This window comes from Crinia signifera, chromosome 1 (genome assembly GCF_055691185.1).
Source record: "Crinia signifera chromosome 1, ASM5569118v1, whole genome shotgun sequence".
Taxonomy (NCBI): Eukaryota; Metazoa; Chordata; class Amphibia; order Anura; family Myobatrachidae; genus Crinia; species Crinia signifera.
The window spans coordinates 389,193,073-389,208,741 of record NC_139217.1 but is presented as its reverse complement, the minus strand read 5'-3'; the positions used below and the strand labels follow the sequence as shown (position 1 = coordinate 389,208,741).

The following is a 15,669-nucleotide window of genomic DNA, read 5'->3' as shown; positions in this document are numbered from 1 at the left end:
GACCTATCTAGCACTAGTACTGTATATTGTTCTGTTATATTTTCCAATTTATGTGTTTGTTTTCTGCACATTGCCAGCGAAAAACTTGCTGGGGCCATGCAGCAATTACAAACATACTGGAAAAAATAGCGCATAATAATTTTTCCTTCTTATCTAGTTTTCTTTGTACTCTGCACTGTGGTAGAGGGAGCTGGTTAAGCCACCCCCCTCCCTCACGGTGTGGCCACTTAGTACCAAGTATTTATCTCCTTGAAGCGTAGAGAACAAAGATTTCCAGACCTTAACATTTGGCTACCAGTGTGCAGCTCAGTGCCATTGTTTCGCCACAGCCTTTGGCAGTTGTCTGTGCCTGCATGGCACACATGCCCTGCTGCTGACCGCTGCAAGGAGTTTAACGCACTTTGCAGTTCTTACACTCATGTGACCGCCACTTCCATCTGTGTCATCTGACGCTGCAGCATTCTGGGAAGTTTTCAGAGTAATCTCTTGAACCTTGGTATTTTTAAGTGATATGTTTAAAAGCAAAGCTTTACAATAATATTGTTGAAATGGGAAAACAAAGTTAGCAAACTCCTTTTACTCCCATATCCCTTGTAGTTTTTGACTTTTTAGTTATTTATTTTTGTATTCCTGCTTAAAAACCACAATGAAAGTAAAACTGCACTTTCTTTAATACACAAACCATTGCTTATAATTATTGTAACCGTAAAGAACACCAAGCTATTGGATTCAGACAGGCCACTTATTTATTGATTTATTTACAGTTTCTTATATAGGGCAGCAGATTCCGTTGCGCTTTACAATAGTAGACAGTGATAAAACAAACTGGGTAATAACAGACAGACTTGGAGGTTAGAGGGCCCTGATGCAAGCTTACAACCTATAGGGATATAGGAGGGAAACACAAGGACCAGGCATCAGTAATAGCATAGCAGTCCCACCAAGTTACAAGTCCAGAAGGGAAGCTTCATAATACAGAAGTGCCTCAGAGGGTTATGCGTGTAGAACTTAAATATGATAGGCTTGCCTGAAGAGGTGAGTTTTCAGGGAACGCTTGAAAGTTTGGAGGCTAGTGGAGAGTCTTATTGTGCGTGGAAGGGCATTCCATAGGATGGGAGCAGCCCGATGAAAGTCCTGTAATAATGAATGGGAGCTAGTGATCCGTGCAGAAGAGAGATACAAATCTTGTGCAGAGCGGCGTGGTCGAGGTGGGAGAGCTATATGCTGGAGCAGTATGGTTAATAGCTTTATATGCTAGTAGAAGTGTTTTATATTGAATACGGTAAGATACAGGTAACCAATGGAGGGACTGGCAGAGCGGATCAGCAGACGATGAGCATCTTGCAAGGAAGATCAGCCTAGCAGCAGCATTTAAAATGGATTGTAGTGGTGAGAGTATGTTCTTGGGAAGACCAGTTAGGAGACTATTGCAATAATCAATGCGGGATATAATGAGTGCATGGATAAGAGATTTAGTAGTGTCTTGTGTAAGATACGGCCGTATTTTGGATATGTTTTTTAGATGCATGTAACATGATTTGGAGACAGATTGAATGTGGGGAAGAAAGGGGTGGGGTAGGGTAGATTGTTGAGTTGTCAACAGTGATGGAGATATCAGGATGGTAACTGTTCTTAGTTGGCGGGAATATAAGTAATTCTGTTTTGTAAATACTGAGTTTGAGTTGGCGAGAAGACATCCGAAATGAGATGGCAGAGAGACCTTCAGAGACTCGGCCCAAAACCACTGGTGACAACTCTGGGCTTGATAGATAGATAGATTTGAGTATCATCTGCATATAAGTGATACTGAAATCCAAAAGAGCTGATTAGTTTGCCAAGCGAGGAGGTATAGATTGAGAAAAGCAGAGGACCTAAGACTGAGCCTTGCGGAACTCCAACTGACAGAGTTAGTGAATAGGAAGTAAAGTCAGAGGAGCGAACAGTGAAAGAGCGATTAGATAGGTAAGATGTGAACCAGGAAATAGCTGTATCATTAAGACCTAGGGAGTGTAGTGTTTTTAAAAGGAGAGTGTGATCCACAGTGTCAAACGCAGCAGAAAGATCTAGAAGAATAAGTAGTGAGTAATGGCCTTTAGACTTGGCAGTTACCAGATCATTCACCACTTTAGTCAGTGCTGTCTCAGTGGAGTGTTGAGAGCGAAAGCCTGACTGAAGCGGGTCTAACTGTATGTTTGAGCAGAGATGGAAAAGTACCAGTAGCAAGAGAGATTGCAGATTTTAGTTAAGGTTGGAATAAGCACATGAGATTTTTAATGACTTGTGCAGGTATAGGATCAAGAAGAGAGGTAGTAGAGTAAGAAGAGTGCGGATACTTCCTTTTCATTTGTGGGCTCAAACTAAGAGAAAGTGCCAGAGGGTTCAGGTGGTTAAGAAAGAGGGTTAGAAGCTGTGGAGCATACCATTTCATCTTGGATGTTATCAATCTTGTCATTTAAAGTAGGAGGCAAGTTCTTGTGCACTGATGGTAGCCGGAGGGGGAGGGTACAGAAAAGACTTAAAGGTGTTAAAAAGTCGCTTCGGGTTTGTGGTTTTTGAAGAGACGAGAGATTGGTAGTATGTTTGTTTGGCAGTGTCCAAAGCATTGCAGTAGGAGTGGTAGCTAGTCTTATATGTACGGAAATCAGTCATATTACGAGATTTGCGCCATTGGCGTTCTACTTTACGTGACTGATTGTCTTGTTGTTTTGGAGTGCCACGGTTGGCATCTAAGCCACGTGGGGTATAATGGGAGCCATTTCATCAAGGGCTGTTTCAAGAGTCTGGTAGAGGTGGGAAACGGCAGAGTCAGGAGAGGCAAATATAGAAATTAGTGAGAGCTGTTGTTGCAGGGAGGTGGAAAGTTGTGGAAAATTAATAGCATTAGTATTTCTGCGGATTAGAGTAGGCATACATGATTTCTGTGTCAGTGAGCTGTGTCAGTGAGCTGTGTCAGATTAAAGTTGTGAGAGATGAAGAGGTCATGGATGGATGTTCATTTATTGTCACATAGGGCACATTTAAGTTGTGTGGTGGGAGGCATGTGATATTTATGAGGTTAGCTGAATTTTTAGGCTTAGAACCAATTAAATCTGAGTGGGTCATGTGGTTGGGGCCTGGGTTTGGTGATATGTCACCAGCTAATAAGATTAGAAAGGAGAGATATATATATAGGTGGATGTTTGCAGTTTTTTGTATTGGTGATGGGATGTGGATGTGAAAGTACAAGTAGAGAAGTAAGTACAGAGCTCATTAGTGTTTAGAAGAGGGGAGTGAATAATGAAAGAGGCAATGTGTACGGAGTGGTGAGTGTCAGGGAGATTATAGGATGGTTGAAGTTTGGTGAGTGTGCCATGTAATGAAATGAGAAGTAGCATTGTGGTGAGCATGATGTGGTCGTTTGTATGTTTGAGACCAGGTTAAGTGGAGTGGATATTGTATAGAAATAATGTGGAATAAGTATATTATTTACCTTGCTTGATGTTATTCAATGTTTTTCAACTCTTTTATAACTGTTCTTTATAAGTAATTCCCACTTTGTAATTTCTCACTTCGGATATTTCCCACTAAAAGAACTGCCTTCTATGTACAGCAAGTTATACAGAATTGTTTAAAGGCATAATACAGTAGAGGCTATTATGCATGCTTTTAAATGCTACAAAATCACGAATACAGTTTATGAATTAATGTTTTATGGCGAGTTTTAGGTAATAAAAAAAACAACCTCCACAAATGTGTTTAACAGTGAGTATACACTATGTGCCAGGTGATTGGCATTTGCTGCTAATTTGAATAAGATGAATTTTTCAGTAGTATGTTATCCCTTGAGCTAAATCATTTTCACCTACATGCAGCAGGAGCCACTGCAGTCATTACATGTGGGGATAGAGTAGGTGTACTGGAGGAGTAGGTGTACTGGAGGAGTGGCACTTTAAGAAAACTTTACTGCTGCAGGCTCCTCCCTCCTCTATCCCCACCCAGACCCCAGTCTTAGAAAAAGTGCCCGGAGGAGTAGGTTCTCTGGGCCTATTCTCCTCAGGGAGTTAGGTCTTTTTACTTTTTATTTTTATTTTTTCTTTTGGAAATATTTTTATTTTTATCTGCTGAATACAGGCAGACCCCTCCGCAGGGTCTGCCTGCTCCGTGGGACCTGGAGGGGTGCTGGTCGCCACTGCCTGCAGTGCGCCTTCCATGTACCCGGCCACCGGTGCCACCGCATCGGGGACCCGCCGCAGCTGCACGCGGCTTGCGTTACGGGTCCTAGGCCTGGCCACTACTCCAGGAGGACAAGCAGCATCGCTGCAGGTAAGCGGCGCTGTGCGCCGAAATGTGGCCTGAGACGGGCGGGCGCACCCGGTCTCATACACGCAGCAGCCATTGTAACTGACGGCCGCCATTTTGGCGTGTGTCAGCGGGGACAGTTCTAGAGCGGAGGCTGTACACAGCGCTCCGCTCTAGTGTAACTACGCGCCGGAGGGAGAGGGAGGGCTTAGGTGATGTCACCTGATACCGCCCTTTCTCTTTCTTCTCTCTCTGCCGGCGCCATTGCTGTGTACCGCGAGGCTGACTGAGGGACATCGTGTAACGCGCTCAGCGCACGCACTGCAGTCCAGCGCCCCCCCTTATTTCTACAGAGCAGGTCTGTAAGTTACTGGGGGATTATTTTTGTGCACAGGTTACAGAGATTGTGCATAATCTCTGATACAAGGGCGGAAGGCTCCCCCTCCCTATCCTAGCTCAGCTCCGCTGTTTTAGGAATAGTATCTGTTGCTTACAGTCTGTGCACCTTTTGTTATTTGTGTCTGTGTGTGTGTGTGTGTGTGATTTTATAACATAATCTCATACACTGACAGTATGGCAGGAAAAGCTGCCTCCAAAGCTGCCCTTAAGGTTTTTACATGTAAGTCCTGTAAGGAGCAGTTCACCCAGCATATAAAGGGTGTTTCTTTGTGTGAATCTTGCTATAAAGCAGAGCACACACAGGAAGTGGAGCCTCAGACACAGACTTCTCAGTCAGATTCTTCTGAGCCTTTACTACAAAAGGTGTTGGCTGGATTGGCTGCAGAATTAGCTGCTTCTAGGAAGGACAGGGAGCGGTTTCATGCTCAACTCTCCATTATGGGTTCTACTGAACCAGCCTGGGTTAAGACTCTTATGCAGTCTATGGCCTCTGGGTCAAACCCAGTGGCTGGCCCTTCACGCCCTCCACAAAAACGTCCTAGATCTCCCATAGGTTCAATACAGGGAGCTGATATTGATACTGATGGGGATGAAGATGTGGATTTACTTCAGGTAGATGAACCTGAACACATTCAGGATGAGGCGCTACAGCGTGATGATCCTCAGGGGGTAGAGGGCCTGATTCAGGCTGTCCGCACCACACTTAATTTGGAGGAGGAGGATGCTCCTATGCCTTTGTCCATATTTGGTCGGACACAAAAGCAGCAGGTTACTTTCCCTGATTCGGCTGAATTGGACAGACCTCTTATTAATGCATGGAAGACGCCAGACAGAAAATTCCAATTGTCTAGGCGCATGAAGCTACTTTACCCGTTTTCTCAGGAATCTAGGGAAAAATGGGAGACTCCGCCTCCAGCTGATGTCTCGCTGTCCAGGCTCTCGAAGCGAACCACGCTTCCAGTTCCGGCTGCTGTGGCTCTAAAGGAGGCTCCTGACCGTCGTCTTGAGACCACGGTAAAAGCTATTTATACCACGGCAGGGGTTTTGCTCAGACCAGCCTTAGCTTCAGCCTGGGTCAGTAAGGCCATGGAGAAATGGGCTGAAGAGCTTGCTTTGGGTTTACAGAGTGGTAGGCCCCGTGAAGAACTGCTACAGCTGGCTCTGTATGTGAAGGATGCAGCTGTATATACAGGAGAAGCTGCTTCAGATGTAGCTGAGTTGGGTGCAAAAATCTCAGCTTCAGCTGTATTGGCCAGACGTACTATCTGGTTAAGATCTTGGCAGGCGGAGGCCGATATTAAAAAGGCAGTAGAAGCTTTGCCTTATGCGGGAGATATGCTATTTGGGCCTGAGCTTGACAAACTCATTGCTCAAGCTACAGGAGGTAAGTCTACTTTCCTTCCTTCGGCCACTCCCCCGCCGAAAAGACAATTTACACCGTCTTTTCGGGCTTTTAGAGGGGGCGCCTCATTCAGAGGACGTGCCAGGGGAGGCTTTTCGTCCTTTCGAGGGCGTAGAGGCAGAGGTGGCAGAGGTGCCACAGCCGCAGTTACCTCTAACCGTCGTGCAGAAACCAAGGTTGCAGACAAACCTGTGGCATGACGGGCTTCCCGCCCATTTGGGGGACCCCAAGGTGGGCGCAAGGTTATCCCTCTTCGAGAACGTCTGGAGGTCTCACTGTCGAGACAGTTGGGTGCTTCAGATTGTGGAACACGGGTACAAACTGGAGTTTGTTCAGGCTCCGCCGAACAGATTTTTTACAACAGGCCTACCTGCTTTAGCAACAACACAAGCAGCTTTGGTCAACTCCATTCAAAGTTTTTTACAAGCAGGGGTCATTATACCTGTCCCCAAAGCTCAGGAAAAGCTGGGTTACTACTCAAGTCTTTTTCTAGTACCGAAGCCGGACGGTTCGGTAAGACCCATTCTCAATCTGAAGCACCTCAACGATTACATCGTGTACCACAGGTTCAAGATGGAATCCATAAGGTCAGTCATTGCAAGCCTGGAGCCAAGGGAGTTTCTCTTATCTCTGGACATAAAGGATGCCTATTTGCATATTCCGATCTGGGAACCACACCATCGGTTCCTCAGGTTTGCTATTCGCAATCAGCATTACCAGTTCAGAGCACTCCCTTTCGGTCTTTCATCAGCTCCAAGAACCTTCACAAAGGTTATGGCTTGCATGATATCAGCCCTTCGGATTCAGGGGATAACGATTGTGCCCTATCTGGACGATCTACTCCTAAAAGCATCCTCACCTCAGAAGCTACAACAGGATGCCCGGAATACCTGCGACTTCCTGGTTCAGAACGGATGGATCCTGAACTTCAAAAAGTCACAGCTGGAACCAACACAAGTGATTTTGTTTCTGGGTCTGTTGTTCGACACTGTCCAGGAAAGGGTTTTTCTGCCATTATCCAAAGTCACAGTTATCCAGCAGAGGGTTCGTCAGGTTCTGACGCCTCGCAGAGTATCGGTGCATTTGTGCACCAAGCTGTTAGGCCTGATGGTGGCAGCCTTCGAGGCCCTATCTTACGGAAGGTTTCATTCCAGGACCTTCCAAGGCAATCTTCTGGCTCAATGGTCGGGGTCCCATCTTCAAATCCACAAGACCATTGTTCTTTCCAAGGAAGCTCGACTCTCTCTTCAATGGTGGCTGGATACATCCAACCTTACCAAGGGTCGCTCCTTCCAGTCTCAAGTCTGGACCATGGTGAACACAGATGCCAGCCTTCGGGGTTGGGGTGCGGTCACGCTGGGTCGCACTTTCCAGGGTCTTTGGACCAGCCAGGAAGCCCGGTTACCCATAAACATCTTGGAGTTACGGGCTATCAGGTTGGCACTGGCTCAGGCCCACCCCCTACTTGTCGGCTTGCCGGTAAGGATACAGTCGGACAACATCACGGCAGTATCCTATATCAACCGACAAGGGGGCACCAGGAGCAGGACAGCCATGCGGGAAGTCCGCCCGATTCTGTCCTGGGCAGAGACATACACCACCGGTTTCTCCGCAGTCTTTATTCCAGGAGTGGAAAATTGGGAGGCGGATTACCTCAGCAGGCAGGATCTCCACCCGGGAGAGTGGGGCCTTCATCCGGAGGTTTTCCAACAGCTGGTTCAGAGATGGGGGATGCCACAGATAGATCTCATGGCATCCAGACTGAATCACAAACTTCCGCAGTATTGTGCAAGGGCTCAGGATCCAGCGGCTGCGGCAGTGGATGCCCTCTCCATCCCCTGGAACTTCGACCTGGTATACCTCTTCCCTCCTATTCCGTTACTTCAAAAGGTACTCAAACGGATAAAGAGGGGAGCAGTAGAAGTCATCTTGATCGCTCCGGATTGGCCCAGGCGTCCGTGGTACTCCGACCTCAGGGACCTGTTGGTGGAGGAACCTTGGCGCCTGCCGCTGCGAGAAGACCTGCTGCAGCAAGGTCCATTCGTCTACCAAAACTTGCCTCGTCTACGTTTGACGGCATGGCGGTTGAGGCCGAACTTTTGAAGAGAAGAGGTATACCAGGAACGGTCATTCCTACAATGCTTAAGGCAAGGAAGGATGTAACAGCGTCTCACTACCATAGAATATGGAAGTCATACATCCGCTGGTGCGAGGCCAGGAAGGTGCCAAAGGCAATCTTTTCTCTGGCTAGACTTCTTGAATTCCTGCAGGCGGGACTTGCATCAGGTTTGAAGCTTGCTTCTCTCAAGGTTCAGGTTTCAGCCCTCTCAGTATTCTTCCATCGCAGGATAGCGCTGATTCCTGAAGTACAAACCTTTTTGAAAGGAGTACTTCGACTTCAACCACCGTTCACTGCTCCTACGGAACCATGGAATCTAGTGGTGGTTCTAGAGTTTTTGAAGTCAGATGTTTTTGAGCCATTGGACACCTCGGATCTCAAATTTCTGACTTGGAAGACGGTGATGCTGCTGGCTTTGGCCTCAGCACGTAGGGTTTCTGAATTAGGAGCCCTATCGTGTAAGTCTCCTTTCCTTACCTTTTACAGGGACCGGGCTGAACTACGTACTAGCAGGAATTTCCTTCCTAAGGTGGTTTCTGCATTTCATGTAAACCAGCCTATTGTGGTACCGGTTCTTCAGGGTGAAGACGCTTCTCTGGATGTAGTCAGAGCCTTACAGGTCTATGTTAGGCGTACCCAACATCTAAGGAAATCTGACAGCCTTTTTGTGCTCTACGATGCACTTAAGAGGGGTTGGCCTGCGACAAAAAGGACTTTGGCAAGATGGATTTGCTGTACAATTAGGGAAGCCTACTTGTATGCACAAAAGAAAGTACCATCGGGAGTGTCAGCGCACTCCACGAGGTCAGTAAGTACTTCTTGGGCCATGGCGAGAGGTGTCTCCTTGACACAAGTGTGCAAAGCGGCTACCTGGTCGGGATCTAGCACGTTTGCAAAGTTTTATCGGTTTGATACCTTCGCCAGCTCGGCTACGGCTTTTAGTAGGGCAGTGTTACAGGAGCCCCAGAGCTCTCCCGCCCGGACTTAAAAGCTTGGGTATGTATCCCCACATGTAATGACTGCAGTGGCTCCTGCTGCATGTAGGTGAAATAAGGAATTTGGTACTTACCGATAATTCCCTTTCACCGAATCAGCAGGAGACACTGCACGCCCACCCAGCACTGGTTCTCCTGCCATGATGTTAGTGTGGTTTGTGTGTGTGAAAGTTACGCTCTTTCTATTGTTGCAATGTTTGTTGCATAGTTATTGTTACATAGGGAACTTTTCAAAAATCCTATGTGTTCTGTTTTGTTAGTATGTTCACGTTATGTGCATTGTCTACTAACTCTGTTTATGTTTTAGCTCCGTTCCCTACCGGGCTGGCCCTGGTCTCTCTTCTCCTCTCGGACACAGTTTTTCTAAGACTGGGGTCTGGGTGGGGATAGAGGAGGGAGGAGCCTGCAGCAGTAAAGTTTTCTTAAAGTGCCACTCCTCCAGTACACCTACTCCTCCAGTACACCTACTCTATCCCCACATGTAATGACTGCAGTGTCTCCTGCTGATTCGGTGAAAGGGAATTATCGGTAAGTACCAAATTCCTTATTTCCGCACCAACAGCCACTGGAAAATCAAGTGGTGTAACATTCTCAATTAACATTTAATGATGTCTATTGGAATGTTTGTATTCCTTTTTAAGATTTACATTTTTTTTCTTTTAAACCTGACCATTCAGCAGTGACACAATCCTAAGGTAGCAACATCCGTGACAAACCAAGTATCCAGTGATGTGGTTGTAAACATTTCAGTGCCTGACCATTTCTATACAGTGTGTAGAATAACCATTCTGTATAGCTATGTGCAAGGGTTGAACATCCTCCGATTTTTTTTATTTTTTGTTTTGCGTGTGTATCCTTGTCATTCTGTGGTGAAAAATAAAAAGTGTATTTAAAATAGGACTGTTGGCATGGGTTATCTATGTATAAAGTACCATGAAACCAAAAGGTAAAAAGTTACTTGTAGCTTTAGATGACGTAAATTACAGCCACAGTGTTTATGTACAGTCACTGCAAAGTGTTGCAGAGATAATGGGGAAATTAATTTAGCAATTTGGAGATGTTGCTCCTGTGTAAGTGCTTGTAACTACAGGTTGAGTATTCCGTATCCGTATATCCGAAAACTGAAATATTCCCAAAAAACATGTTGGTTTTTTTTTTCAGAATTTTTTTTTTGCTCATCGCCAGGCCATACACACTGGGCAGATTTTGGCTGAAAGTTGCTCAAACCTGCTGTTTTGAGCGACTTTCAGCTCAGTCGCCTAGTGTGTATGGGTCTTAAGGCAAGAAGTTCCAATGCATTGAAAAAGGGGGGGGGGGGTACTGATATTTTAAATTCCAAGCATTTTAGATAAAATAGCTGTCTGATGAAATTTTCTTTCTGCAAAAAAGTACGGACTGTGTCGAAAAAATACCATTGTAAAATTCACTTAGGTGAACTGTGTGTGTTCATTTTTAATTTATTAAAACCGAAAAACCATGACTAGTTTTACTTGCACCTGTGTGATACTAGCAAAAACAAGCTAACATTTCACCTTAGTGTTAGTGCACAAAGATTCTGATAGAACTTATTTGCTCATTTTATCTTACCCTTGAATGATCACTTTGAACCGTTTAAATACTATAAAAGACTGTTTTCATGTGTTTCTTTCTTTCCTGTAGGCTCCGTGAACCCAAGAAAGATCTCATACAGCGAGTTGTAAAAACGATTGGCACAAAGAAGGCTATAGAGCTCCTTGTTGAGACTGCTGAGGTTGAGCAAAATGGCGGACTTTTCATTTTGGTGAGATTAGCTCAAAGTAGTTTTTACTAAAATGTACAGATAAAAATAAAGCAAGACAAGCTTGCAGATTGGTACAATTTATATCATTTTGATTTTCATTTATTTTTCGTTATTACATTTTTACACCAATCAGGCACCCATTACTTTTTAATTGACCAAAAGCATCATATTTTCCCATGCAAAGCTCTAAAGAGCAATTCCATTGTTCAGTTTAATTCAGGTGTGTAGGCAGTCCCCCTACACATTTCAGCTCGCAGCCTCCTGAATTACGAGCTAAAATGTGCAAAAAATAAAACAAACTGGGTCTTTAGATGGGCTTTGCCACTTTGCGCTGCTAAAACCAGAGGTAATGGATGCATATATGGGGCAACAATTGACTTGTGGAATGTTCACAAAACAAATTAAACTACCCTATTGATTTGAATGTGTTATGTGCATTGTTTTTTAAATGTCTGTAAAAGCGCCTTGAGTCCTGTTGGAGAATGTGCGCTATATAAATTAAACTTACTACTCCAAAATGTTATAAAAATTAAACTATATTAAATAAACCCCTTATGTGCTGGTGTAACACATTTACAATCTTCAAAGGCCCCCCTTGAGAGATGGCCCAAAAAAACAAATAACATGAAAATGAGGAATTAAGAGTAAAGTAATGGAGAAAATAGAAAAATAAATGGTGGAAAGGAAAAAGTGATAGATGAATAGGAGAGGAAAGATGTGGGCAGTGAGAGAGAGAGAGAGAGAGAGAGAGAGGATTAAGTGAACTAGTCGGGTGTTCACAGAGAATATTGGTATTAATGCTACTACACATGGATTGTAGCAACACAAATTGATTCTTTACTGGGAAACAGAATTGTAACAGAACACATACAGTAAGTACCGCCGTATGTTTCCACTACACAGTCTAAAACTTGTGCTAGAATCCTCACAACAGAAAGATGTGCTTAACAAAACAAAATTCCAAAATATAAATACTATGGGGGTCATTCAGACCTGAATGCACAGCCACAAATTTGCACTGCGGCATATTATCGATACACTGCATGAGTAGGGCCCGTAGTACACATGCACAAGGCCGTCCTACAATAAAGTCCTGCTGACAGGAAGTAGGCCTTTTAGGGGGAGTGTTAAGAAAAATGCAGAGGTGCCTATGAAACCGCTGGGAGTGTCCAGGAAAATGCTTGGGGAGGGTGTGTGACATCAGCTCCATGCCAGATTTACCCTTTTCCATTGCACCGCAGAGAAAGTCTCTGGCTACTCTGAGCTTGCGATGACTTATTAATTAAATGATGAGCCTGTTACTCTGGGGTTTGGACATATTCTCATGGCTGCAAATAGATTTGCAGCTGTACACAACCATTTTGCACAGTGATCACATTATTTCCCAAGGTAGGATCTCACTGTAGCGGGGCAGTGGCTTAACTGATCGCTGGCCGCTTTGAATTCTCAGCCGTACGATTTAGGTCTGAATCGACCCTTAGATATACAAGTTTAGTCTTTGTGGAGCCTTTTGTTCACGAGGCAACTGTTAGGAAGCTTTGTGCTTCTGAGAGGGAATGCAGGATCTCCTTGTGTCTTATAAGAAAGCACTTTTGCATCTGGTATGGAAGGGAGATGTGATGCAGATAGAGATGGAAATAATACCCATGAGATCTGAAATTACATTAACAACTATGGTTGTGCTACAGATTGGCTAACTGCAATTTTTTATTTTTTTTTGTAATGCCTTTTGGTACAGATATATACAAAGTATATGTTTTGAAGTCAATTAGATAAAGATTCAAGGAATGCTCATCTAGGGTTACCAATCCCGGGGCATTTTTTAAATCCTGGAATTCAGGATTGAAAAATGCCCAATCCCGGGATGCTGAGATTGGCTTCCCTAATACAATAATCTACCCCGCCTGCATATTTACTTACAGATACGGCCAGAAGGGTGGGCAATACAGCCTGGTTGGGTTGGCGGATGCAGCCTGGGCAGTTGAGCATTGGGCGATGGAACCGGGTACGGGTGAATGGAGGCGGGAGGTCAGCGCTGCACGCACAGAACGAGGTGGCTGTTGTGTGGCCTGCTCATCGCGACCTCTGACGTCGTCATGCTGCGCAGAGCCGCACTGCCCAGGATGGCAGAAGCTGGCCAGTGTCTGAGCACCCGTTGTCTAATCCAATCCCGGGATTGAAATCCTGGTGTTTTAGGAGCCATATCCCGGGATCCCGCCGATCCCGCGATTGGCCACCCTAGTGCCTAGTACTTTTATTTGTTACTTATTTTCAATATGTCTGCAGTAAAATGCATAAATCAATGAAGGTAAATCTCCGATAAGTATAATATATTCTAGCATTCCACTTGTCTGATTTTCATTTACAGAATGGAAGCAGGAGGAGAACTCCAGGTGGTGTTTATTTGAATCTTTTGAAAAATACACCGAGTATTACATCAGATCAAGTGAAGGTATGTGCACAGATTTTAGGTGTCAAATGCCAGCTATGCTATGCATTGAAAAGTGATAAAGTGGAGAATTATAAACAACCAGCTCCTGTGATTGATTTTTATTTATTTTATTAAACACAGCCTGTAGAAATAGGCCCCTTAATTGATAATACTGGAGACTATTTACTTGTGTACCCTATCCCATTTACACATTTGTATTAATCATTTGAAATGCAAAATTATCTAATGATGATATTCTTTGTTATAAGGAAATATTTTATATGGAAAATCAGAAGGAATATGAGAGTAAGAAGGCAGCAAAAAAAAGAAGACTTCACATAGTTGGGAAGAAGATGAAACAAGCCATCAAAGGTCTTAACTTTCAAGAGCATGATGACACTTCGAGAGAGACCTTTGCAAGTGACACAAATGAAGCTTTAGCTTCCTTAGATGATGAAAATGCTGACATGAAATTTAGCCTAGCAGATCCCTATGACCATGATCTGGAAACATTTTAACCATTAAAATGTTAGGACTTTCAGAAATTGTGGCTATACCTTAGCATCAAATAATTTTTTTGCACTTAAAAGTTGTTAAAAGTTGTCAGAATAGGCCTGAAAACAAGTAGTCTAAAAATAAATTACATTGCTTAATAATTGCACAATTTTTGGCTGCCAGTCTTGATTTTGTACATTTACGTTGTTTTTTTTTTTTTTTTTCGATTGCCTTATTTCTCTCATTACTAATTAACTTGTAATAATTTACAGAGCAGTCTTCAGTTTACTTCAAATGTCCATAAAATATCTGGTGTCAGGTTTTGCTTTATAGTGTTTGTTTTTGTACAGATTAACTTTCTACAGTTTGTTTTTATTTTATTATATTTTTGTAGTTTATTTTATTCTTACTACTGTACCTTTTCATTTTTTCACGTTTTTTTCTTATTGTCTAATGTTTAAGTTTTGCTTTTGTGTGTGTTTTGGCATAAACATAAAAATTTATGTTAAGTGACACAAAAATAAGTAAAAATTAACTGACAAACGGACTTCCATTGAGGGTCTATTCACCTATGCCTTTTCTTTTTATCCAGCTTTGAATGCATGAACAATTAGCTAATTGCTTTCCTGTGGGATGTTTCCCATTTTTCATGTGTGACCACATTGTAAAGTATATTTAGGAAAGCAGCATGCAGAATGTGGAAGTAGATTTTTCCATGAAGTCAAAAAAGTGTAGATTAATAAGTTTGTATTTTCATGTTTTTTCTTATACATAAAACAGAATTGATAGGTGTAAATAGAACCAACATTTCGTTTCTATGTGGCTTTGCTATGAATTTTTGGTTGTTTTTCTAATGGCTTTCAGTCTCATGATAAATTGTTCATTGTAGTGTAAACCACTTTCTACACCATATTATATTTTGTTTTAATAAAATATTAAAAATATGCATATTGAATCTTCTCAAAAGTGCACTTTTTGATCTTCCTAAAGAAAAAAGTTGTGCTGCTCTGTCAAAGAGGAAAACAGAGGAAGCAAAATGCTCAGTTAGTGGTGCCACTACTTCAACTGGTTTATGTATTGTGACCTCTACTAATGCCTAAACTAAGTGTTGATTACTTAGGAAATGTACTTTATAAGTAATCTTGTGAACTCATGCAATTTCGAAGACCTCTTGTCACTTAACTCTTTTGAAAATTGTATCATGAATGACATGATTACACATTGCTCTAGAGCAGTGACCTCAAGTATACAGAAATTATATTGTGTCAAATGCAGTTAGAATGCTGAACTGTGATATCAGTTTACTTACTGTAAATCTGGTCATACTTGCATCAGTGTAGTGAACCAATAATCCTTTTATTCAAATTAAAAACAGGAGGTCGCATATAAGGAATTTTATTATACTTTATATAAAACCAAATGTCTGTAGCACCATACAAAAAATGACTTGCATTGATAACACTACCACTTCGATATAAAAATTATTTTAAAAATAAGAGGGTAAGTGGATGGATTAAGGGCATATTCAATGTTAGTAATTCGCAAGTGTGCTCTCCAGGGATTTTGGATCCCTGGAGAGCACATCCGGTTTGACCACTCTATACTGGCTTGAACTTTTGTTCCCAATTGTCACCATATTGGGGGCCAATCTTTCTGGGAAAAAAAAATCAGCATTGGATCCCCGGTATGGACACTTTTTGCTACTTGTCAAAATCTATTGTTATTGCCTAAATACGGATTTACTACATTCAGCTCTTTTTCCGTCAACTG

At 43.1% G+C, this 15,669-nt stretch overlaps 1 protein-coding gene across 1 annotated transcript in view; it reads left to right on the top strand.

Moving 5' to 3' along the window:
- Positions 1 to 14,854, top strand: part of PHAX (phosphorylated adaptor for RNA export) — a 30,119-nt gene extending 15,265 nt beyond the window's left edge. Inside the window, exons 3-5 of the mRNA XM_083151572.1 lie at positions 10,853 to 10,973; positions 13,342 to 13,425; positions 13,674 to 14,854. Coding sequence (XP_083007698.1) covers positions 10,853 to 10,973; positions 13,342 to 13,425; positions 13,674 to 13,922 — 454 coding nt within the window. The 3' untranslated portion in view covers positions 13,923 to 14,854. The remainder of the gene's footprint in view (positions 1 to 10,852; positions 10,974 to 13,341; positions 13,426 to 13,673) is intronic.
- The last annotated feature ends 815 nt before the right edge of the window (positions 14,855 to 15,669 follow it).